Genomic DNA, 23,822 nt, shown 5'->3' with positions numbered 1-23,822 from the left:
TGGAAAAACACTTATATTTAAGAACAAAGGGAATAGTCGGTATAATGGCAACTGATACTCTGATCTGATGGTGTCTTATTAGTTTCACTGCTGCTAACATCTATCTAGTCTAGTCCACTCCTGCTGCGCGTAGTATTATCCTAGTGCACGTAGGGCCGCCGTAGGGAATGGCTTTTATGATGAAGCTCAACTGGTATAAATAAAAGAAACGAAAGGCTGAGTTGATGGATCCAGGATTCTCCCGGCCAGCCATGGGCGAGCAACGAGCAAGATTAGCTGTTGGTGCAGTGAGGCAAGCGAAAAGGGAAAGCATAAAGAAGGCCAAGACAGGGGCAGGTGGAGGTCACTCACCTTGACAGAATGTTGCACATAAAATATGGACTGTTGTTTCTGTAGCAGGTGTCCTCAGGGAATAAGATGGAGCAGCAGCAGCAGCAACGACGACGACAGTAGTGTGGGAAGAATAACAGGCAGCAGCGTCAATTTCCTGTTGGGTGTGGCCAGTGACGCAAGGAAAGAGAGACTATCATGTGTTCCATGTACCAACTCCATCCAGTGTCCCCCTGTTTTGAACTTCAGTTTTCTGTTCTTTCAGTTTTGCTAAGTCTTCGTTTTGTCTCCGTTAATACTATATTCTTGTAATATTGCATGAAAAACCCTCCGTCCCAAAATAACTGTCTTAAGCTTAGTACAACTTTATACTAGAATTAGTACAAAGTCAAGACAGTTATTTTTGGACGGAGGGAGTATTATGGAATCTTTAGAAAGACTTATACTCCCTTCGTTACTAAATATAAATCTTTTAAGAGGTTTCACTAGAAAAACTACATACGGATGTATATAGACATACTTTAGACTATAGATTTACTCATTTTGCTTTGTATGTAGCCCTCTAGTGAAATCTCTAAAAGTACTTATATTTAGAAATGGAGGGAGTATTTAGGCCAACTCCACCGCACAACCCCATTTTGTCCGGCCCCGTCCGTTTGGGATAAAAGGGACAAACCTATCGGCCCAGCGCGAGACGACCCGGACCCATCTTGTCTGTTTTGTGTCCGGCACGACCCATTTCGAACGTAAACTTGCGCGGGCTTTGGGTCGCGGCGGACATCAAACGGACGCGCGCTCGTCCGCGTCGGGGATGCGTGGCAGGCGGCCACCTACCTTCCACCCGTCCACATCAATGCGCACGAGCGGCGGGGCCCGCCTGTCATCCGCCCAGGGGACGGTCGCGGTCCTTCTTAAATAGCGAAGCCGTGGACCGGTCGACGTCCACATTTCCCATTGCCACCCCGCAGCCTCCTTGAAACCCGACAGCCACGAACCCTAGCAGCATCCACGAACTCGCCGGCCGCCCATCTCGCAGCAGCCATGGGCCTGTGGAACTACGGCCGCAAGGGGAAGCACGACCGCGAGGCTAGCTCCTCGTCGGGACGCCGTCGCGGCTCCGTGAAGGAGGACGCCGCATCGCCACCGCGTCGTGCCTCCGCCGTGGCTCCTTTCACCATCGTCCCTAGGCCCGTTGGCCAGCGGGAACGACAAAACCTCAACGCTAAGGTATGCCGGCGCTACTGGAAGACGAGGACGCCGGTCCCGTGGAGTGATGCCCACCTCCCCAACGCGTGGCACCTCTCCGCCGACCGGGTCCCTATCCCGCCGGTGCCGACTTCCGGTCGTGCGCGCCGCGACGAGATCGAGCGCCGCCGCCGCCTCCTCCCCGATGACCTGTACTACGACGACAGGTACGCCGCCGACTCCACCCTCTGGGACACCTGGCTCAGGAACGAGCACGACGTGCGGCGCGCCTCATACTTCGCCGGCACGGTCTCGGGGCCGCGGCGGGCACGGGAGGTGCACGGGGCGTACACGGATGCGCGGCCTCACGCCCACCCCGTCGCCTTCCCCGTCTCCGTCACCACCTCCACCTCCTCGCATGACGAAGGAGGAGGAGGCCCAGCTCATGCAGCCCATCATAGAGGACTCCATGATGACGCGTGATGAGCGCCAATGGCCGAGCCTAGACCGCGTGATGGTCCTCTCTGCGGCCGGTGACGTTGCCATCCCCGATTAGATGGAGGAGGAGGAGGTGGCCGCGTTTCCTCCGGATCTGGTGGGCGCGTCATGGGGCTGGTCGTGTAACACGTCGGAGATGGCGTAGGCAGCGGGGGCCGTGAACTGGTGCCCCACGCCGCCGCGGTCATCGAAGCAGGAGGCCTCGCCACGGGAGGAGGTGTTGCAGGCACCTGCCAGCTTTCAGCCCGCCCCACGCACCAGGGACCGCCGGCCCACCTCTCGACGCCGCCGGCCTACGTCGACCTCGTCAGCGACGGGGACGACGACGACACCGGAGGCGAGTGAAGACGGCGACGGCCACAGCATCGACGAGCTTCTTTTTTTTATGTTAATTATGTCAAACTGGGCCGTTTTGTGACCGTGAAAACTGGGTCGTTTTTTATGTTAACGTTATTATATTTTAAGTTTTTAAACTGCGTTTATTTACTTTTTATTTAAGTTTTTTTTTATTTTTTTAATCACGTCCAACACGAACATGATTTAGGATGCGGTCGCGTGATGGACGCACGTACGATCCAACAGACAGAAACGGACATGGATGAATCCATTATCGTTTCAAACGGATAAAATCCGGTCAAACCGGACATCCGTTTAGGTTCGTGTGCGGTGGAGTTGGCCTTATGAACGGAGGAAGTATTATGGAAACATGTATTCTGAAGGAGTGCATGCAGGTTCAGGGTCCGCGTCCTGTCCCCTCGTCGATTATTCGCGGGGCATAGATGTTCTAGGTTCAGCGACGCGTTGGAGTGCAGCACGTACCTCCCCCGAGGCCGAGAACCAGACGTCGCGTGATTTCGTGATGGTTTCGTACTTGCGGTGGTGGTAGTACATGTTTGGGTGTGGGAGCCGAGCTCGGGGCCGAGGCGAGGAGAATCATCTCGTTTGATCGTGTCGGGATGATGGCGACCTCGATTTGTTTTGATTCCCTGGAGTATGTATCGTCAGGTGATGTTTGAACCGAATCTGAATTCGAACCTCTCCTGCGCGCCCCGCAGGCTACTGCTGTACGAGAGCTTTGTGTCCATTCGGTGATCCTGCCTGCCAGTTCCTCTAGATTCGCGCTCGATGGTTCCGCGCCACACTCCAGAACCAAGCTGGCATCACGAATTGGAAGCTTGGCTCCAGGGCGGTTCTGAATCTGCTTTTGCTCCATGCATGCCCAAGGTGCACTGATGTGTCATATGTATGTGACGTGATGTGATGTGCTTTCACAAAAAAAAAATGTATGTGATGTGGTTCAAGATGTAATCGTGTTCCGGGTCGACAAGGTTGCCTTTTCGCTGTGGATGTAGCTATGCTTTGACCCAAACCATCACCTAGACAAGCTTTTTAGCTAGCACACATGACACATGGACATGGCGGTGATAATCTCATACTATCACTGTATTCCCATAGGAAGAATCCTGTCATATGCGCCTGGAAGTTCTCTGCGGTTTCTGAAGCAAACTTCTTTACCATTTGTTCTCTCTAGAACAGGCCCCCATCGCCAACCGAAACCCCGTCACCAAAGATGACCCCATCTATGGGCCTCCAATCAATGTAGCGCATGGGCCCTAAACTGAACCAATTCTATTCCCAGTTTCCCCTAAAAAAACATGTTTGGAGTTGTGCACATATGCAGCTCCATCCCCTAAAAAAAACATATGACATTATCTCAAAATAATTAAACCACCTTTAGTCATTAGACGAACAACATATCTACCACCGCTCAGAAAACAAAATATGCCACAATCTACTCAATTGTTTGGGGAAAACATTTAGCCTATTGTCAATATGTCTTCTGATTAGCACAACAAAGCTAAAGCCAAGGGCGCATGAACTTTGGCAGTTGCCACCATCACAGAATGTACAGGTCACTTTCATGACTCCAGGTTCATCATATGAACAACTACACCTCTCAAGCAGCAAGCACAAATCTTCTCGCGCGTTGCTGCCACAGAAAGATGTCATGGAAGATTGCAGAGCCGTTAACCGAATCCAGGAGGCACATCAGGATCCTCATCATCGGCATCCCCCAAGCTACCAGCGCCCACTAGCTCACCACCATTTGGTTTCACTTGGGCATGATTCTGCCCATCATCACATGGCTTCTCCTGCTTTACTATGATGCTGCTGCGCTGAAGGTCACTCAAACCAAACCCTGGTGGTTCCTCTGGATCATCATCTTCCACCTGGACAGAAACAGGAGCTGGTGCTTTTGCTGGCGAAGCTTGCTCTCCTTTTCTATTTCCCTTCAGCTTCTTCGGAGAAGGCCCTGTGTCCTGTTGCTGTTCAGGGTTCATTATCCTATCGAAGACAGCTTCCACGCTTCCTCGGATATCAGTTTCACCTGACTGGATGACACTCCACACCTCGTCTGAGATTTGACCCATTATTTTGCTCCTGATATGAAATGCAACATAATAACAGATGAGTTACTGATATCTCCGGCGCATAGTAGTAACAGCTCCCAGTATTTGAAGGAGTACCGAAAAAAAACATTAAACCCAGAGATGGTGGCTCAGCTTACCCTACGTCTTGAAAAATCGCATCAGAGAGTTCTTTTAGCTTTAGCTTTTCAGAGCCATCTTCACTTAGTACCATTGACTGCTTCACTTCTGTGATTATGCTGTTGCGTAGCACCTCCTGAAAAAAAATGACTTGCCATTAACTTATAGAGTTGCACACAGCGTTAAGATCTTATCTGGTGCACAACGATGTGCTTATTAGGCCACAGTCCAGACAGCACCTGGCAAGAATACTAATGTGGCACAAGGACTGCCGCTAAGGTGATTCATGGCGTGTTAAAATGCATTTAAAAGGTTAAAAGTGCCATGTGTGTAAATGATCCCAAAGAACACACCTGTGGTTGAGTTGAAATATACCGACACTGAATAGCTTGCATAGTAAAAACAGATAAAATATAACACAGATCCAGGAAACCTCTATTAGTACATTTTAGATAAGCGCATTAAAATCAGTATCCAGGACAGGGCAAGAGTGGACGCCACTGGAACACAATTTGCAATGAAGTTGAGCATCTGGAAATCAGCTTAGCCGCATGACTGACTTATAGAGACACAACAAATGCCAGTTTTTGTGTCAAAAGATGAATAGATAATAATTACATAATGTCACCAGAATTTTGTAATGAAGTAAACTAGTAATGATGATATCAGTTATTCCTCAAAAAACTAGACGTCAGTTATCCCTCAAAACTAGATTAATCGATGAAACTAATATCAACTATTCCTCAAAACAAGATTGTTGATATCAACTATTCCATAAAACAAGATCAATCAATAAAAATTAAGTGGTATGTTAGCATCTAGTGTTTTAGATGATCCTGCATGTTAGATGAGCTTATCGAGAATATTAATGACAACGATGCTTGCAGTTTTATTGTCTAGCTCTACTTTGTCATGCTGAAGCAGCAGCTGGATGGGGTGGTATCAGACCAGTAACAAACCACATCTAGATAATAAAGCTTACCAAATATTCAAGGCACTGGTTCTAGCTTTACCCTACTTATTATTCATTTCCATTTCGGCATTTCAGCCCAATTTGAATCATCATTGGAATATGAATCCAGCAATCAGCAATTACCTTCTATGGTAATTCAAATTTGTAATTCATTTATAGTCCTCCATCAATTCGTCATTGTACACCATCTGCACAGGCAGTGGAGCCTACTGTTCCCATAGTCCTGATACGGCAATAGCATCGGCCTCTCGCAGGGAATTAGATAAGGCATATATGATTGTACTTGTGCGCAGAATTTTCACATGATAAGGCCTCAAGCAGCATTACCTGGTCACATGTATCCATTTCCTTTTTCCTTTCTGCAATATTATACATTCCAAATTTGCGCAACATTTGTGTCGAATTCCAAGTCTTATTTACCGTGTCCAATCATTTCCTTTTCTTTTTTGCAATATTATACATCCCAAATTTGCGCCAGATTCCGACATCTGTGTCGAAATCCAAGTGTTATTCGCCGTGTCCAACAAAAAAACATGAAATCAGACACCTGAATCCGAATTGGATTCGGACACCCGTGCCCATGTCTGAGTCCAAAATTACGTAGATTGGAGGCCGACGTTTTCTTGGATTGTGTGGATTTTGGAAGAAGTTCCCATGTGAGATTCCACATTAGTTCCTCCCTTTCCCTCTGCACACGGGATGGAATCTTCCTTCAAATCCAACACAACCGAGGTTGAGTTATGTGGCAAGTTACCTTTATAGGTGTGTGTTTTAACCTTAAAAACATGTACTGGTAATCCCTATCACCGATGCTGCAACTAAGGTTAAAGATCAGGCGACACATATAGAAAAATCCATGGTTGATGCACATCAACCAAACCAGTGCAATGCAGAACGAGCACTACTCTTTAGACACTCACATCTAATCTGAACATATAGGCGTTAATGAATCAGATGATAGTGCTCCACGGAAGAATTCCATATCAAATGCAGTACTTCCAATACCAACAGTGTCCTGGAAAAGATGAGCACGAGAAACCTAGTAAACACAGAATCGATTCAGCTCTCATGTATGCTTCAATTAAAAGAGACCCTTAGGGGCAAATTCTACTAAGGTGTCACAATGAATAAAGCCAATGCAGAGCAAGTTCTAGTCTCTTGGCCATGCCCCATGCACTCGGATGTCAGATCTACTACTAAAACCATAAAATTTAACCCATTTGGAAACGAAGGAGTAACAGCAGCGCAATTGCACAGATACCAAGGTAAAGGTAAACGGATTTGGGGGAGATTAGGCGGTTTTGGGGGTGCTCACGTTGTCCTTGACCTTGCGGACAATGGCGCGGCGGAGGGCGTCGAAATCGCCGTCATCCTTGAGGCGCCCCACCACCTCCGCAGCAGTCGGCTGCCGCCGTCTGCTGAAGCTGCCGAGATCGGCCATCGGGGCTGGGAGAGAGGGGCAGCGGCTCCAAACCCCTAACCCTAGCGAAAGAGAACTCTGGGTTGTATAAAGATCGGAATTCGCGGGAGCACTTGTTCAGGGGGCTGCTGCCTGCCGTAGGCGGAGACGCGCGCCGGTGGAGTGGTGGCGCCTAGGGTTAGGTCGTCGCCATGGGTCGGTGTAGCTGCGAGGAGGAGAGGACGGAGGAGCTGCGCGAAACGGTAAGTGAGTGGCAGCGGCGAGTAATTACTATGCAACTGCGGTTCGCTACGATCCGGCCGTGTTCTCCTCGGTTCATACTTCATACTCCTATATATGGAGTATATCACTAGTCTCCCTATGATTGGACGCCTTACACTCAATTAAAGTCTCTAATTAAAATTTAATCATTCAATTTTAACCGAATCAATAATTTCTCAACAAGCTTTTCTACTTATTTTTTTTAATTCGCTATGCTCCTTAATTTTGAAGCTTTTTATTCGATTGAGGTGTTCAATTTGAGATTAGGTTCATGATTTCAACTTGATCAATAATTTTTAAAATTAAACAATAGCAAACGACTTATAATAATACATTAATTCTGTGCATCTCTCGTCACCTAGAAACAGTATGGTAACACCAAAATAGTACATGCAGATTGTGACATGATTTATTTTTTCGACGTAAATATCGGTTGATTAGCACATAACACAGAATCACACCATAAAAGACCCATCAAAACACTGTATTATAAATAAAATAAAAAACATAGGTCATCACCTCTCACACTAGCCAAATCAAATTCTTCCTCGAATTCAAGATATAAGGTGTATTTTTTTCTTGAGAAGTCAAATTTATTTAACTTTGACTAAGTTTGGAGTAAAAAATATTGACATCCGGAACACTAAATAAATAAAATATGCGACTTTATTTCATGATGAATTTAACGTTCGCAACTTGATATTATGAATATTAATATAGTTCTTTACAAATTTGATCCAACTTAAAGAGCTTTGACTTTTTAAAAATCTAACACCTATATTTTAAAAACAAATATGTTAATTTATTTGATAAAGACACAACAGCACCAACGGTGCAACAATGCACGTTTAATCCTTCTAGTACCGGTGAAACCTTGTACTCCACCCCTGGCGGTAGGCATGCATGTCGTAGCATTATCTAATGTAGGATTAAGTATTCGTGCTTTTTTTCTATCAATTTCAGTATGATAAACTTAAAAACACGTCCTAGATAAAATGTGCTTGGTATATCTCACTTGAGTTTTGTGTTGCATATACCATGCAATTTTCAAGTTTTTTAATCTTAACTTTTTATGGAATGGACTAACATAATCAAATATGCATTTTATATTTCATGCATGTGCCTTGAAATTGTCATTCACCTATTATAATATCAAACCTTTGGTAGTACTTTGATTATCTAAGCTCTCGTGTATATCATCTTACAACGATAGTTGATCGGACGATGTGTTCTCTTTGTTGCAGGATTGCCATCTCAAGGATTAGCCAGCTCAAAGATTCGTCGTCCATGGCATGTCCTTTTCCTCCTAGAATGCATACGCCCCTTAGATCATGATAGAGGATGACATCGACCCAAAGACTTCCAAATTTCCAAACAAGACGAAGGCATTTGCATGGCTTTTACGCACAATACAAAAGCAAATCTACGACACAAATGTATTGGGCTTAGTAGCTCATGCCAATACCTCTTCCTCATGTGTTCTCTGAAGGACTCCGAGATTAAGGGGTCCTTGGGCCGTCTGCCTATTCTCATGGGCCAGATTCCTCGGCCTGTTCGACGGCCAGTAGAAGCATCAAACTCAAGATGGACTCTTTTGAAGACTTGACGTGCAATCCAAGATGATGTACTAATCGTCATATTCCTTATCTATTGTGACCGATCTTGTGTAAATCCTAGCATCCCTGGCATCTATATAAGCCGGGGGGCATAGTTTGTAGGACACATTAAGCTCATTACGATTAGGGTTTGGACCATAACATCCGATCTCGTAGTAGATCAACTCTGTACTTTATACTACTCTATCAATAACAACAAGAGCATGACATAGGGTTTTACATTCATCAAGAGGGCCAGAACCTGGGTAAACCACCGTCTTCTTCGTCTCTTGTTACCCATCAACCCTAGATCCACAGTTCGGACCCCCTACTCGAGATTAGCAGGTTTTGACACCGACGTTGCTGCTTTCATTGAGAGCTTCATTGTGAGATCGCAAAAAGGCTCGATGGCTCCCTTGGTCACAAGCGATAACATCAAGGCCGGGGATACCTTCATCTCTGGCCAATCCTTTGCTTTTAGCAGTACCACCCCGCACGTCAAGTTGGCTCATCACCAGACTGACGGGGTCACCCTGGGTCAGGAATTTAAGTTTGGAGAGTTGGAATTCATTGACAACACCCGGGGCGACCTGATCCTCTTCGAGGTCTTGGTCTTGGTCGAAGAGCTCGAAAATTCAGAAGCCTTAACTTCGGGTCCTCTTCCCGACCTTGAGTTCGGAATAGATTCTAACCTTGATTCGGCCTCGAGCTAGGATCTGGCTATGGTGTTCGGAGGCACAAGGGTCATCCGGCCTGAACACACGTCCTACGTCGAAGCTCCAGAGTGCATCTCCGCTAGGGCTCTGAGGACCAGTCCGGCAAATCTCTCATGGTCAAATGAGACGGGGACCCGAGCCCAAACGGTGACTATTCGGACGAGCCGATCCCGATCCAGGACCTTTTCGGCCCTGGAACCAGGTGTAGGGAACTTTATTCCCCACCCATCACCCACTTAGTTGCCGGTATTGAAGATTTAACCAATCGGTTAGACTTCTATTCCGAAGAAGCCGAAGATATGGACACAACTATTCAATTGCCTAGTCCTCCCGTAACAGGACGATGGACAACCAGCTCGACGTATGACGTGTACATGATGGACACCCCCAGGGACGAGGGCGCCACGGGGAAAAGTGACGATGAAACCTTGGTTAAAAACAGGGACGACGAGAGCATCGTCGCCAGCGAAAAAACCTAAAGCTCATAAGGGCAAGGAGAGCAACGCGGGCACTCGGGATAATTCAAACCCCGAGGATACGGAAAATCCAGCCGAATCCCCAAAACCTGACGACCCCGAATACGACCCCGACCTACCAGGATACATGGATATTGAAAGCACAATTGCTCCCTAATGTGGTTTTGATAATTGATCACAGCATATGCATCATTGGACTAGTGATCTTATCCTAGGATATTTCAGAAAAGTTCAAAAGATGCATTGGCTAAAGGTTTATGTGGAGATGCCCCTTGATGCAAGAAAGGAATAAGATTGGCTCAAGCTTCAAGCAAGAAGACTCTTCATTTTATATTTGTGAGAAATCACTTTTGAGTCCATAGTAAAGCCAATACTATTAAAAGGGGTGAGGTATTAAAATGAACTGGTTTCTCAAGTGCTCAGAGATAGCCACCAAAAATACTCAGTAATTTTCCCACATAACACTTCTGTCCAAAGACAAATATCTAAAATCGGTGCCACCAAGTTTTCAGATTCAGCCCTATAGATTTTCAACCCACACAGAACCCTAGCCAAACCTACCATTTCGGTACAAGCAATTCTGCATCGGTGCTACCGAGTTCAGGTGACTAACTTTCTATTGCCTCGATACACAAAATCAAAAATTCCGAGTTTGGGTATCAGTGTCACCGAGTTGGGCCATCTGACCATTAGCCACCTTTTCGGTTCTACGGAGTTTTGTATATCAGTCTCATCGAGATTCAAAAGTTGATGCCTTTTGTGCAAGTCGGTACCACTGAGTTGATGACTTCGATGTCACCGAGTTGGCCACTTTAGGTGTAATGGTTGGATTTTGGGTGTTGCCTATATATACCCCTCCACCAACCTCTCATTCGCAGAGAAAGCACTCAGAACACACACTTCATTGCCAGAACCATTTTTCTGAAAGAGTGACACCTACTCATGTGTTGAGATCAAGATATTGCAATCCATCCATTTGAAACTTGATCTCTAGCCTCCCCAAGTTGCTTTCCACCAAATCAATCTCTCCTACCCATGCCTATTTTGTGAGAGAGTGATTGAGTATTGAGGATACTATCTTTAGAAGCACAAGAGCAAGGAGTTCATCATTCTATCACATCTATTACCTTTTGGAGGGTGGTGCCTCCTAGATTGGTTAGGTGTCGCTTGGGAGCCTCCTACTTCGTGTTGTGGAGTTGAACCAACATGTTTGTAAGGGCAAGGAGATTGCCTACTTCGTGAAGATCTATCGTGAGTGAGGCTAGTCCTTCGTGGATGGAAGCCGTGGTGGAATAGACAAGGCCGCTTCTTCATGGAACCCTTGTGGGTGAAGCCCTCCATGGACTCTCGCAACCGTTACCCTCTGTGGGTTGAAGTCTCCACTAACATGGACGTACGATAGCGCCACCTATTGGAACCATGCCAAAAATTGTCGTGTCAACCTCTTGCGTTTGATCTCCCTACCTTACTCCCTTTACTTTACACTTGCATGTTTTACATTCCGCTGCTATACTCTTAGATGTGCTTGTGTAGTGTGTAGTTGACTTGGCATAATTGCTAAAACTTGCCCACAACTAAAATTGGGAAAAGGCTAAGTTTTTATTGGTCAAGTAGTCTAATCACCCCCCTATAGACATACTTTCGATCCTACAAATATATACCAACCTCAAGATCCCAGCGATTCCGAAGACAACAACTATGTCCCTTAGATCGAGGAGGAGGAGAGCTTGGGAGTCGAAGATTTCATCATCCCCGAAGACCCATTGGACGAGGAAGTATTCAGGCAACAACTCATTGCCACTGCTCGGAGCCTTAAGCTAAAGCAGAGACATCTCAAAGCCAAACAAGACTCCATCAATGAAAGATGGACTAAAGTCTTGGCCGTCGAAGAAGGGTACAGACAGGAGCGACATGGACAAACCAAAAGTTACCCGCGTCGACACTTGTTGCGAGAGTTCAAAGACGAGGCCTTGGAGCCCGCACCACCCAGATACGCACAAGACGATCAACAAGACCGTCCATCTCGAGGATGTGACAAGAAAAAGGAACTGGTTCAAACCAAAGACTGATATGATTTACGGCAGAAAATTAGTTCTAAAGCACAACAAATCAGATCCGTTTACGGATCCAGAAGTCGCACTCCTGTGAGACAAGACAGATACCAAGCTTAACCCAACCAAGACGATGGAGTTCGGGATAAGCAGCACGGTAGGACCTCGTCCGATCTCCAGCATGACACGGCTCGGATAAGAGGAGCCGCTCAATCTATGTGCTTCACAGATGAAGTGATGTGACATCAGTTCCCCGAAGGGTTTAAACCCGTAAATATCGAGCAGTACGATGGGACAATAGATCCGACTGTATAGACCGAAGACTTCCTCCTCCACATTCACATGGCCCGTGGAGATGATCTCCATGCCATCAAATACTTACCACTTAAGCTAAAAGGGCCAGCTAGTCACTGGCTGAACAGCCTCCCGGAAAAATCCATTGGGAATTGGGAGGATCTCGAAGATGCCTTTCGAGACAACTTTCAAGGCACTTATGTTCCGCCACCCGGGTCCAGTGACTTAAGGAACAAATCCAACAGTCCGACGAGTCATCTCGTCAATTATACAACAAAGTCCTCACCAAGACAATCAGATTGTTGATTGTTTGGATGCTGAGGCGATAGCTTCCTTCTGCAACAACATGTGAGACGAAAGGCTAGCCCAGACACTTGGGCAGGAAAGGCCGAGGACAATGGCCGCTCTGACTTCCCTCATGACCCGCCATTGTGTAACGACTAAGATGCGACCCTTTCCTTATTTGGGGGCGAGGCCTCAAAAGGGGAAAGAGGCACATGTACGCATTTCGCAAGCAAGATAATCATAGCAATATAAATAACTGAAAGAGTGACAAGTAGGGCATACACGTGCCATATGATAAAGTACATAGTCATACAGTCATACATTATTCAGAACATGGAAGGGTCCTGCTATGGACAAGATAAACAACAAAAGCTATGATATCCTGCATGCTAGCCCCACGATCACGACCACAGCCTCCAGTCCTCGGGATAAGTCACATACAGCCTGCCGCTGTCCTCATCAAACTCCCACTTCAACTGGCTGTCATCGGAAACTCCTGCATCAGGGGTACTTGTACCTGTGGGTGTTTGTAGTAAACCGTGAGCCAAGAGGACTCAACAATCTTATGACCTTGGTATCGAATCTAACCGAGTTAAATGGGTGAGGAAGGTTAAGTGTTTGAGTTTCCAGCAACCTAAGCTTATATGGTGGCTATCTTACGATGAACGGAGTTATCATATGGTGGCCTACGCAATACGGTCGAAGACTAGGTTGATCACTAAGTGATCCTGAACACCTACTTACATCATTCATAACCCCACCGTGTTCTCGATCAGAGAAAGAGCTCTGAAGGAGACAGTCACGGTTACACACTCAGTTGGCAAGTTTTATTTGAATTACTTTAAGTTGTCTAGAACCGGATGTTAACAAAATATCCATGTTTGCCACATAACCGCGGGCACGACTTTCCGAAAGATTTAACCCTGCAGGGGTGCTCCAACTAGTCCATCACAAATTACCACAGCCGCATAGCAATCCTCTACCACGAAACTCGTGATCTCGTCGGATTCCTTAGAGGAAAACCTCAACTCTGAGAAGACCGAGTGTCTCACCGGAATCCCAATGCGCAAGATATATCGCTAAGGTAAGACAAGTCCGGGAAGACCTCCCGACGTGTCGACGATCCCGATAGGAGCCGCGTATCTCGTTCTCAGGACACGACGGATGAGCAGTACGTACATTGGTCGGATAGAAATCCCCCGAGTTGCCCCGTGTGGCCCTGCAAGTGGCTCTGGTTTGGACCAACGCTCATGAGGAGCACTGGCCCGGGGGTTGATTAAATTCCTCGGGGTAGCTATTCCCTATGCATTTTTATCATTAAGTTGTTAGCAAATTAACACCAAAGTTGGGTCTTGCCAGACAAGTCTTATCACTGAACGATTTATCGAGGGGGTCCCCGTAACAACCCCGAACGTGTTAGGAGCGCTCAGTTATGGGATAAAACACCGGTAGCCGAAACTAAGGTGGCAACAACAGAACAAATCACCCGGCAAAAGGCTAGGCCTTCCGTTATTTACCAAGTATAAAGGTGCATTAATTAAATAGAAATATATAAGATGATATCAAGTTGCCCATGTTATCACATGGACCAGCTGGCACCTGCAACTAGCAACGCTAAAAGATAGTGGTTGAGCAAGCCTAACTTAGCCAAACAATATTTGCTAGGAGGGGAGGTGTTTGAGGTTTCATGGCAGTGTTTGATGGCCTATATATCATGTGGTAGGCAGCGGAGATGTAACGAAAGAAACGTAACACTAAGCATAACAAAGCTAGAAACGGTGTCAAGGTCATGATCATCTTGCCTGTGATTTCTTCAGACTGGAACTGCTCTTGTTCTTCCTACACGAACTCTCCGGACTCCTCGAACTCGTTTCCGACCCCGGTAACTACCCAAAAGAAACCAACATCTATAAACACCAACAACAAATGATGCAATAGACAACAATATGCATGCATGCACTGCTCCAAACAAGCACATAAAATGACCCTACATCGCTGAAACTATTACCACCTCACCACAAGGGGATTTTTGCAGAGAAGCCCAAAATCAGAAACCAACAAAACCACTGGATTCATTGGGATTTTCTACCCCAAATCCATATATCATACTGCCACCTTTGCATTCAGAAAAACCCCACAAACAGTAAAAGAAATATTACACCAGATTAATACTAGCTCTGCCCAGAACATGAGTTGTTCTTGCTCTGCTTTATCTGGTACATGCCAGATTAGGCAATTCCACTTCTAGAATTATTCCTCAAAAGGAAATATCACGGCCACAAGTTAACCCTATTTGACCACTGCCCAAAATGGCAAGTCCATAACTGGACATATTCCAGAAATGGAAACAGGTCAATTTAGCTCAAGGAAAAATCACAAACAAAATAAATATAACAAGGAAATAATATGAGGATGGGGAAAAACCTTCCTAGCCCAGCTCATATCCTCTGGTACTGAAATTAACAACGGGGGAAAACCCAAACAAAAGGGGCGCTAGGGGGATTCGAACCCTCGATCCCCTGGTGGAGTGTCAGGCTCAGCACAAGTGCGAACGAGTAGCAGAAACATAGTCCAGTTAAGTTCAGTTATCCAACAGTGCAGACCCTCTCCTCGCGTACCGCTTCGTCGAGAGCCGTAGGATATTTACTGTAGTAAGTCCATTGTCGGGCTGTAGCGTTTCTTACCCTTTTCGATAAAACCTTTGAGCCTATTAACAGCTGCCGGGATGTGGCTAGCTGGACATGATTTTATCTTCCTCCTTGTCTGAGAACAAGCATATACCGGGAATATACGTTAGCTCGGGAGAACTTTCCCCTTTCCTTCCTAAATACAGCTCTATAGTTCATCCGGTCCTGACATAATTGGTATCAGAGCAAGCGATCCTCAGCCACAAGGTGATGGAGTGACAGAATTCTTCCCCGATCCACGAGTCCCACCCCTTTCCCACCCTTTTCCCACCCTATAGTGGACGATCGACATAGTTATGGCGGCGTAGGTGGCGGTGTTCGAGCCCTGTTAGTTTTCTGGTGGCGCTGGTGGCGGTGTTTTGTTCGGGCATAGATCAGTCGAGCAGGAGTGGTTGATCGAACAAATTGTTTGATCGGTAAAATTCCAGGTCCTTGCGCTGATTTGTATGCTTTTGGAGGCGTGGATCTAGGCGGCGGCAGGATCTGAGTTGTGTGGAAGGGTTGCTGATTATTCAGTGGTAAAATTCCTAACCTGTGACTTAGATCGAGGCGATGGGACGCAAAGCAGTTTTAGATGAAGCTGATGTGCAAGAAATCTTGTCCTTAAGGGATGAATTTGGTGTTCTGCAAAATGACAATGCTAGCCTACGCAGTGATGTGTCGAAGTTGCAGGACGACATGCATTCCATCGATTCCAAGCAAGGTGACATCTCAACACATGTGGGCAGTATTGAGAAAGCAGTGTTAGATTTGAGTAAATAGTTGTCAGCTATTAGTCAGTCTTTGCAAACCTTGATTCCACCTGGGGACAGATTGGAGGAGTCACTAATATAGCCAGTTCTAGTCAGACAGCTCGTTCCCCTACTCTGCACCAAGAAGATATACAAGAGCAACAGTTGAGAAATGAATTCTTGAGGAAGCATTTGGAGTTGGAAAAGGAAAAAACCAAACAGCTGGAAGAGATTCAGACACAACAGTTACCACCTCTGAAGGTACATAGGAAAACTGTTCCTCCTGGGTATGACAATCAACAGAGAACAGATCATGTGAGTGCTATGGGAACACCTGCAACAACAAGAGATGGTGGTCACACCCCTGTTTTCAACAAATATTACCAAACCAACAGAGGCAGACAGATGTGGCAGGGCTATTATAGGAATTATGAGAATGACATGCAAGCTCAGTTCATGAAATCTATGACAAAAGGCCAAAAACTGGATTTCCCTAGATTTGAAGGAACAAATCCAGTGGGGTGGATCAGGCAGTGTAACAAGTACTTTCAGATGTCAGCAGCTCCTGAAAAATATAAAGTTTCTCTAGCACAACTATATGTTATTGGTGAAGCTGATACATGGCTAAGAAGATCTGGAATTCTTAAGAAACAACTGACTTGGAAACAATTCTGTGTTGAACTGATAAATAGATTCTCTGCACAAGGTTCTTATGACTTAACAGAGAAGTTTAACTCTGCAAAGCAAGGGAACAACACTGTATATGAATATACCAAGATGTTTGAGGATTTAATGACTGATGTGCAAGAGGAAAACCCTGAACTTAATGAATTATGGTTTGTGAGATGCTATGTTAATGGCCTCAAATAAGGAATCAAGTTTCAAATCAGACCACTGAGACCACAATCTCCTACTGATGCTTACTGGCTGGCCAAGGATGTGGAACCTTGTCACCCTCCTCTTCCTAGCTTCCCTAAGAGAACTGGGTTAGCATATTCCAATTTCTATCAAAAACCTAACAACAACAATGTGGCACAAAAATTTTCTACTGTGTCTACTGCTTCTGGATCACAAACTACAACAAAGCAACCTGATACTTATCAAAAGATCAGGAAGGTGGGAGAGTGTTGGAGATGTGGTGATAAGTGGATGCATGATCATAAATGCAAATTAGTTCCTAATGTCCATTTGATGCAACCAGAAATAGAAGAACCAATGCCACAAGAGATGGAAGAGATGAACAATCAGGAGCCTCCTGAAACCTTATCTGAAGGAGAGCAAGCTATGTTTATCTCTGCCTTTGCTATGGGTCATCAAATGACTGTCCCTACTCCTACTGTGGTGATTCACATCAATGGAAAAAGAGTTGTTGCATTGCTTGACTCTGGTAGCACATCTTCTTTCCTCAACCAAGATTTTGCAATCAATGCTAATTGTCAGTTGTTACCAGTTAAACCAAGAACTATATCTATAGCTGGGGGAGGAACTTTGATTTCTGATGCAGTATCACCAAATTGTGAGTTTCAGTTGGGTAAATTTAAGCTACAACACAATTTTAGAATTATATCACTTCCTAGTCATGATGCTATCCTAGGGTATGATTGGTTTACAGCTGTCAGTCCTGTTTCTTTTGATATACCCAAGCAACAATTCAGTTTTACTGTACAAGAACAACAAACTGTTACTACTGCCATGTTTACAAATGCTACCAATGTCAAGGAAGTGAAATCTGAGAAAATGAACAAGCTGTTGGACAAAGGAGTGGAAGTGTTCTTGTTGCAAATCCAGAATATCATGATGAATGCACCTGAGGGTTGCAAAACTCCACCACAAGTGCAGAAGCTGCTACTGGAGTATGCTGATCTGTTTGAAGAACCTAAAACCCTTCCACCTCAGAGAACACTGGATCACACTATTCCTCTAGTCCTAGGGGCCACTCCTCCTCAGTGTAGGCCTTATAGAGTGCCCAACACCAGAAACAAGAAATGGAAGAGCAGATTAAGAAGTTACTAGCTGCTCATTTTATCAGGCATAGCCAGAGTCCTTATGCAACTCCTGTCATATTAGTTAAGAAAAAGGGTAGATCTATGAGACTCTGTAATGATTTCAGAAGGCTCAATGCATTAACAGTTAAAAACAAATTCCCTATACCTGTAATAGATCTCAGATCTGGAGCTGCCTACTTCTCTAAGCTGGACCTCAGATCTGGTTATCATCAAATCAGAATGAAGCCTGAAGATATACACAAAACTGCATTCAGGACCTTTCTGGGTCATTTTGAGTATTTGGTGATGCCTTTTGGATTATCAAATGCTCTTGGCACCTTCCAAGAACTTATGAACACCATATTTGCTCCCTACTTGAGGAAGTTTGTGTTAGTTTTCTTTGATGATATTCTGATATTCAGCAAAAATCTCAAGGAACATTTGGAACACATCAAGATTGTTTTGGAAACATTAAAGGAACATAGCTTGTTTGCCAAACTATCTAAATGTGTTTTTGCTGCTCAGCAAGTGGAATACCTGGGTCATGTCATTTCTGCTGAAGGAGTAGCCAATGATCCAAAGAAAATATCTGCTATTGCAGAGTGGCCTGTGCCTGATACAGTCACTAAGCTCAGAAGCTTTTTGGGCCTAGCTGGGTACTACAGGAGATTCATAAAAGGATATGGATTAATATGTAGACCCTTGCATGATGTTCTCAAAAGGGCAACTTCTCCTGGCAATCAGCACAAGAGGCAGCTTTCAGACAGTTACAACAAGCATTGATTTCTGCTCTAGTCTTAGCACTACCTGATTTCTCTCAACCTTTTGTATTGGAGACTGATGCTTCTGGCAAAGGTATTGGAGCTGTGTTAATGCAACAAGGAAGACCCATTTCTTACTACAGTGCTGCATTATGCCCTAGAAATGCTGCACTATCCACCTATGAAAAAGAAGCTTTAGCTATTCTGGAAGCTTTGAAAAGATGGAGACACTATCTATTGGGAAATAATCTTACTATCAAAACAGATCAGCAATCCTTAAAGTTCATCACTGATCAAAAGTTGACTGAAGGAATCCAACATAAGTTGATGATGAAGTTGCTAGAATTCAATTTCACTATCCAGTATAAGAAAGGAGTGTACAACAAAGTAGCTGATGCTCTTTCCAGAGTACTTCCTGGATGCATGGCTATTTCTACAGCAACTCCTATGTGGGCCGAGGACTTGTTGGACAGCTATCAAACAGATGCTGACAGTAAAAACTTGTTGGAAAAATTACTCTTACAGCCTGATCACAAAGATGGTTATTATTCTCTTCATTCAGGTATCATCAGATACAAAGGGAAAATACTAGTGGGGAATATTCCACCCTTAAGAAACAAACTGTTAGCAGCATTACATAGCTCCCCAGTAGGAGGACACTCTGGAAACAGGGCAACTTACCAGAGAGTGAAGTCAATTTTGTACTGGCCTGGGCTTAAGAAATCAGTGAAAGAATTTGTTGCTGCATGTCCTATATGTCAAAGAGCCAAGCATGAGAACTGCCTCCAACCAGGATTACTTGACCCTTTACCTGTGGCAGATTTAGCTTGGCAACACATATCTATGGATTTTGTGGAAGGGTTGCCAATATCAAAAGGATATGATGTGATCATGGTAGTGGTGGACAGATTTACAAAATATGCTCATTTCATCCCACTGTCACACCCTTATACAGTCCTAAGTGTAGCTCAAGCTTTTGTGGATCAGATTATTAGGTTACATGGTCCAGCTAAACTGATTATATCTGATAGAGATATGATCTTCACAAGCAAGTTATGGAAGGACATATTTGCTGCTTTGAAAGTGGAGTTGAGATATATCATTGCTTATCATCCTCAAACAGATGGACAACAGAAAGAATTAATCAGTGTTTGGAAACATATTTGAGTTGTATGTCTACTACTGCTCCTAGCAAGTGGGCTTCTTAGTTAGCATTAGCTGAGTTTTGGTACAATTCCACCTATCATACCAGTCTCAAAATGCCACCATTCCAAGCTCTTTATGGCTATCCTCCTCCTCTCATTAGTGAGCTGGCTATTCCTGGTCCTGAAGATGGGGAGGCACTAGATTTTCTGACAGCAAAACATCACATGTTGGATCAACTAAAAAACAATCTGGTGCAAGATCAAAACAGAATGAAGAAATATGCTGATACAAAAAGAGTGGAGAGATCCTTTGAAGTGGGAGATATGGTTTATCTCAAGATGCCCCTTACAGGTTGGCAGCTTTTGGCTTCAGAGGAGCACTTAAGCTACAATACAAGTTTTATGGTCCTTTTCTTGTCATACAAAAGGTGGGCAAGTCAGCTTATAAATTGCAGTTTCCTGATCATGTCAAGATCCACCCTGTCTTTCATGTCAGTCAACTAAAGAAACATGTGGGTTCTCAGTCCATCCCTAGTCCCAATCTACCTATGGTCAATCAAGATGGGACAATCAAAACAGGGCCTGCTGGAGTTCTTCAAGTCAGACAGATTCCAAGGCAGAACCTGCCAGTAGTACAATGGTTAATCCAGTGGGAGAACTTGTCACCAGAAGAAGCAACTTGGGAGGATGCAGATTTTATCAAATATACCTTCCCTGAATTTTTCAAAGCAACAACCCTACAGTGGCACCAAGATGCTACAACACCGTGAGGACACGTTGTGTTCAAGAAGGGGGCAATGTCAGGCTCAGCACAAGTGCCAACGAGTAGCAGAAACAAAGTCCAGTTAAGTTCAGTTATCCAACGGTGCAGACCCTCTCCTCGCGTACCGCTTCATCGAGAGCCGTAGGATATTTACTGTAGTAAGTCCATTGTCGGGCTGTAGCGTTTCTTACCTTTTTCGGTAAAACCTTTGAGCCTATTAATAGCTGCCGGGATGTGGCTAGCTGGACATGATTTTATCTTCCTCCTTGTCTGAGAACAAGCATATACTGGGAATATACGTTAGCTCGGGAGAACTTTCCCCTTTCCTTCCTAAATACATCTCTATAGTTCATCCGGTCCTGACATGGTGGCGCAACGTCTGTCACCACTGGGCTAGGAAGAGGGGGGGTATACTAACTACATGGGTTGTCTTCTAGCCCCAGATCAGAACTGCACAGGAGGAGGGCTCGACGCCGGCGAGCGATGTGGCCACAACGGCGGCTGGGAACTACCGGCGGGGGTTGCGGGGACCTGGGGGAACCCATTCCCGTGGCTACCTGCAGCTACTAGAGGCCGAGGCCCCAGAGCTAAGCTCCTATGCACACGACGGGACTGCGGCTGCGCTCCTGCTGCTACGGGTTGATGCGGGCTGCTGCTACTATGTTGCATGTACTGCTGCTACTACTACACGCCGAACCACACGCTAAGCTGCACCACCTGCGCTGCATGTACTGCTACTGCTACTCACGCCGAACCTGTCGCTAAGCTGCACCACCTGCGCTGCATCTGACACAGCGCGATGGCGATCTACACGGCGCGAGCGATATAGAGAGAAGGAAAAGAAGGGGAACGAGAAGGAGGAGGCAGGGGCATGCTCACCCGAACGAGCCAAAGCAGAACCGGGCGAGGAGAGGTGGAGGGGACGCGCAACTTCTGCTGCTTCGAGGCTCCGGGCACTCGCCGACGATGACGCGGGGCTGACGCCAGGGAGGATGATCCACCCTCCTAGCGATGAAAATGGAACGAGGGAGGATTCCTGCGCTCTTGATATCCCCGGAGGAGCCGCCGGCGACGAGGGGGAAGGAGGCGACCGGAGGCGCTGCTCTTCTTTGAACCTGAAGCTACAGAGGCTTACCTGAAGAGGGGGAAGAAGATGGAGAAGAAGGAGATTGCGGCGGGGAGAGGGAACCGTAGGAGAGGCGCGAGGCTGCTCTTATGGACCTCGGGACGAGAGCCAACCGTTTGATTAAGGGGAAGCTCAATCTGGTGGAGGAGCTCTGGTCGTACTGCTGACGCAGGCGAGGTAGGAGACGACGGACGTGCCTGCGGGCTGGCGAAGGGGTAAGCTGGGCCTCGGGGAGAACAAGGCTAGGCCCAAATCCCCTGGCTCTTGAAATAAACAGAAAAGAACCCCTTTCCTATTAACTAAAACATCCCCACTCAAATTAATATCCACACCAATTAAAGAGGTTTTTAAAACAAAGTATAAATACTTGCTAAGTATTGAAATACAACCTATTTATTAGAATAGGTTTATCTATTTTTAGACCAAGCAAAATAAATGCTTTTACAATAAAACCTAGGATGTTCTTAAATAACAACAAAATGCCAAGGCTTGGAAAACAATTAAAAGAACCACACTAAGCCACTCACAAAAATAGAGAGGAGATGTGGGACATTTTTATTTGATTTTTAAAACAAGTTTAAAAACACAAGTAACACCTATTTGAATAGAAGGGTTTGAACCGTGGTGCTTCAAAGGGTTTTGAATGGCTTGCTGCACCCACTCACATGCACAAGATCATAACCACACATCACCACATGATCATCAAGGTGGCACAACACACAAGGACACACACCCAAGGCAAAAGGAAAAAGAAGCAAGATACGCATGATGCATGAGATGCACATGAAATGATAAAGCCACAACCTCAACTCCATAACATTGCCTCAACATAGTGCCAAACAAGGAAAGGATACAAAAGGGGAAAGAAAAGCACTTGGGCTGTTACACATTGCCTGGGTGAGGATACTTGGCTCGCACGATGGGGTAACCCTCCCGCAAACCTCGACACTTCTACAGTCTGGGACAGCAATGGAAAGCCGCAACGCAACAAGAATAACCATCGGCACAACGGTGGTGAGGCCAATGACACGACGGTCAATGCCGAATTCAGCAACTCCATGCATGGACCCAAGAAGAAACCTTTCAAAGGAAATCGGGGTGGGCCGGCCGCTTTGGACAAAATACTCGAGAGGCCCTGTCAAATACATGGCACCCAGAATAAGCCCACTACTCACACCAACCGTAACTGTTGGGTGATCAAGACAAAGAGCAAAAGCATGGCCAAAGACCAGGCCAAAAGCCCCCGCAGCAAGGACGACGAAGAACCTCGTCGATCGAAGAACAGGGACCAAAAGCAGTCCCCCCTGAAGTAAAAATGGTGAACATGATCAACGTCACCCACTTGCCCAAGAAGGAGAGGAGGCGTGCGCTTTGGGACGTATACGCTATAGAACGAGTAGCCCCAAAGTACAATCCATGGTCTACATGCCCAATCACCTATGAACGCACGGGCCACCCTACCAGTATTCAACATGGGGGTGTCAGCGACTTTGGAACTCGACCCCATCATTGACGGGTACCATCTCACACGAGTCCTCATGGATGGAGGCAGTAGCCTTAATCTCATTTACGTGGATACACTGCAGAAAATGGGCATTGATCCATCAAGAATCAAACCCAGCAAAACCACATTCAAAGGAGTAATTCCTAGCATCGAGGCTCCCTATTCGGGCACGATAACCCTAGAGGTAGTGTTCAGATCACCCCACAACTTCCGCAACGAAGATTTGATCTTTGACATTGTCCCTTTCCGCAACGGGTACCATGTGTCGTGGTTTTGTCACGGCAGATGTCCTCATGAAAGGGCTTAATGATGAGGCCATCGCAACTATGTGTCGACTCAAAGGGGTTAATCGGGAGCGAGAGACGAGTTTACCCAGGTTCGGCCCCTCCGATGGAGGTAAAAGCCTATGTCCTGCTTTGTGTGTATTGATGATGGAATCAACTACAAGGGTGTAGATTCGCCTGACCTAGCTCTTGATAGATTATAA

General features: G+C 45.7%; 1 protein-coding gene across 2 annotated transcripts; it reads right to left on the bottom strand.

Moving 5' to 3' along the window:
- Positions 1-3,722: 3,722 nt before the first annotated feature.
- LOC123449237 lies at positions 3,723-7,264 on the bottom strand. 2 transcript variants are annotated; one of them, XM_045126380.1, is made up of 4 exons: positions 6,851-6,929; positions 6,456-6,550; positions 4,583-4,698; positions 3,723-4,455 (listed from the first exon to the last, which is right to left on the bottom strand). In XM_045126380.1, the coding sequence occupies exons 2-4, from the start codon at positions 6,468-6,470 to the stop codon at positions 4,041-4,043; spliced, it is 546 nt and encodes a 181-aa protein (XP_044982315.1). In that variant the 5' UTR covers positions 6,471-6,550; positions 6,851-6,929; the 3' UTR covers positions 3,723-4,040. The 2 variants fall into 2 exon arrangements, with proteins under 2 accessions (XP_044982315.1, XP_044982314.1); XM_045126379.1 differs by lacking the exon at positions 6,456-6,550 and having other exon boundaries at positions 6,851-7,264.
- Positions 7,265-23,822: the final 16,558 nt, after the last annotated feature.

The sequence above is a fragment of the Hordeum vulgare genome, chromosome 4H (assembly GCF_904849725.1).
Source record: "Hordeum vulgare subsp. vulgare chromosome 4H, MorexV3_pseudomolecules_assembly, whole genome shotgun sequence".
Taxonomy (NCBI): domain Eukaryota; kingdom Viridiplantae; phylum Streptophyta; class Magnoliopsida; order Poales; family Poaceae; genus Hordeum; species Hordeum vulgare.
This window is presented reverse-complemented; position numbering and strand designations above follow the sequence as displayed.

What these genes read in the sequence shown, in the direction of transcription:
- LOC123449237 (XM_045126379.1), bottom strand. Translation starts at nt 6,976, where the DNA reads ATGGCCGATCTCGGCAGCTTCAGCAGACGGCGGCAGCCGACTGCTGCG. An exon ending in TCCGCAAGGTCAAGGACAAC is followed by an intron (nt 4,699 to 6,850) that starts GTGAGCACCCCC and finishes ATTTTTTTTCAG; the next exon opens with GAGGTGCTACGCAACAGCAT. An exon ending in GCGATTTTTCAAGACGTAGG is followed by an intron (nt 4,456 to 4,582) that starts GTAAGCTGAGCC and finishes ATTTCATATCAG; the next exon opens with GAGCAAAATAATGGGTCAAA.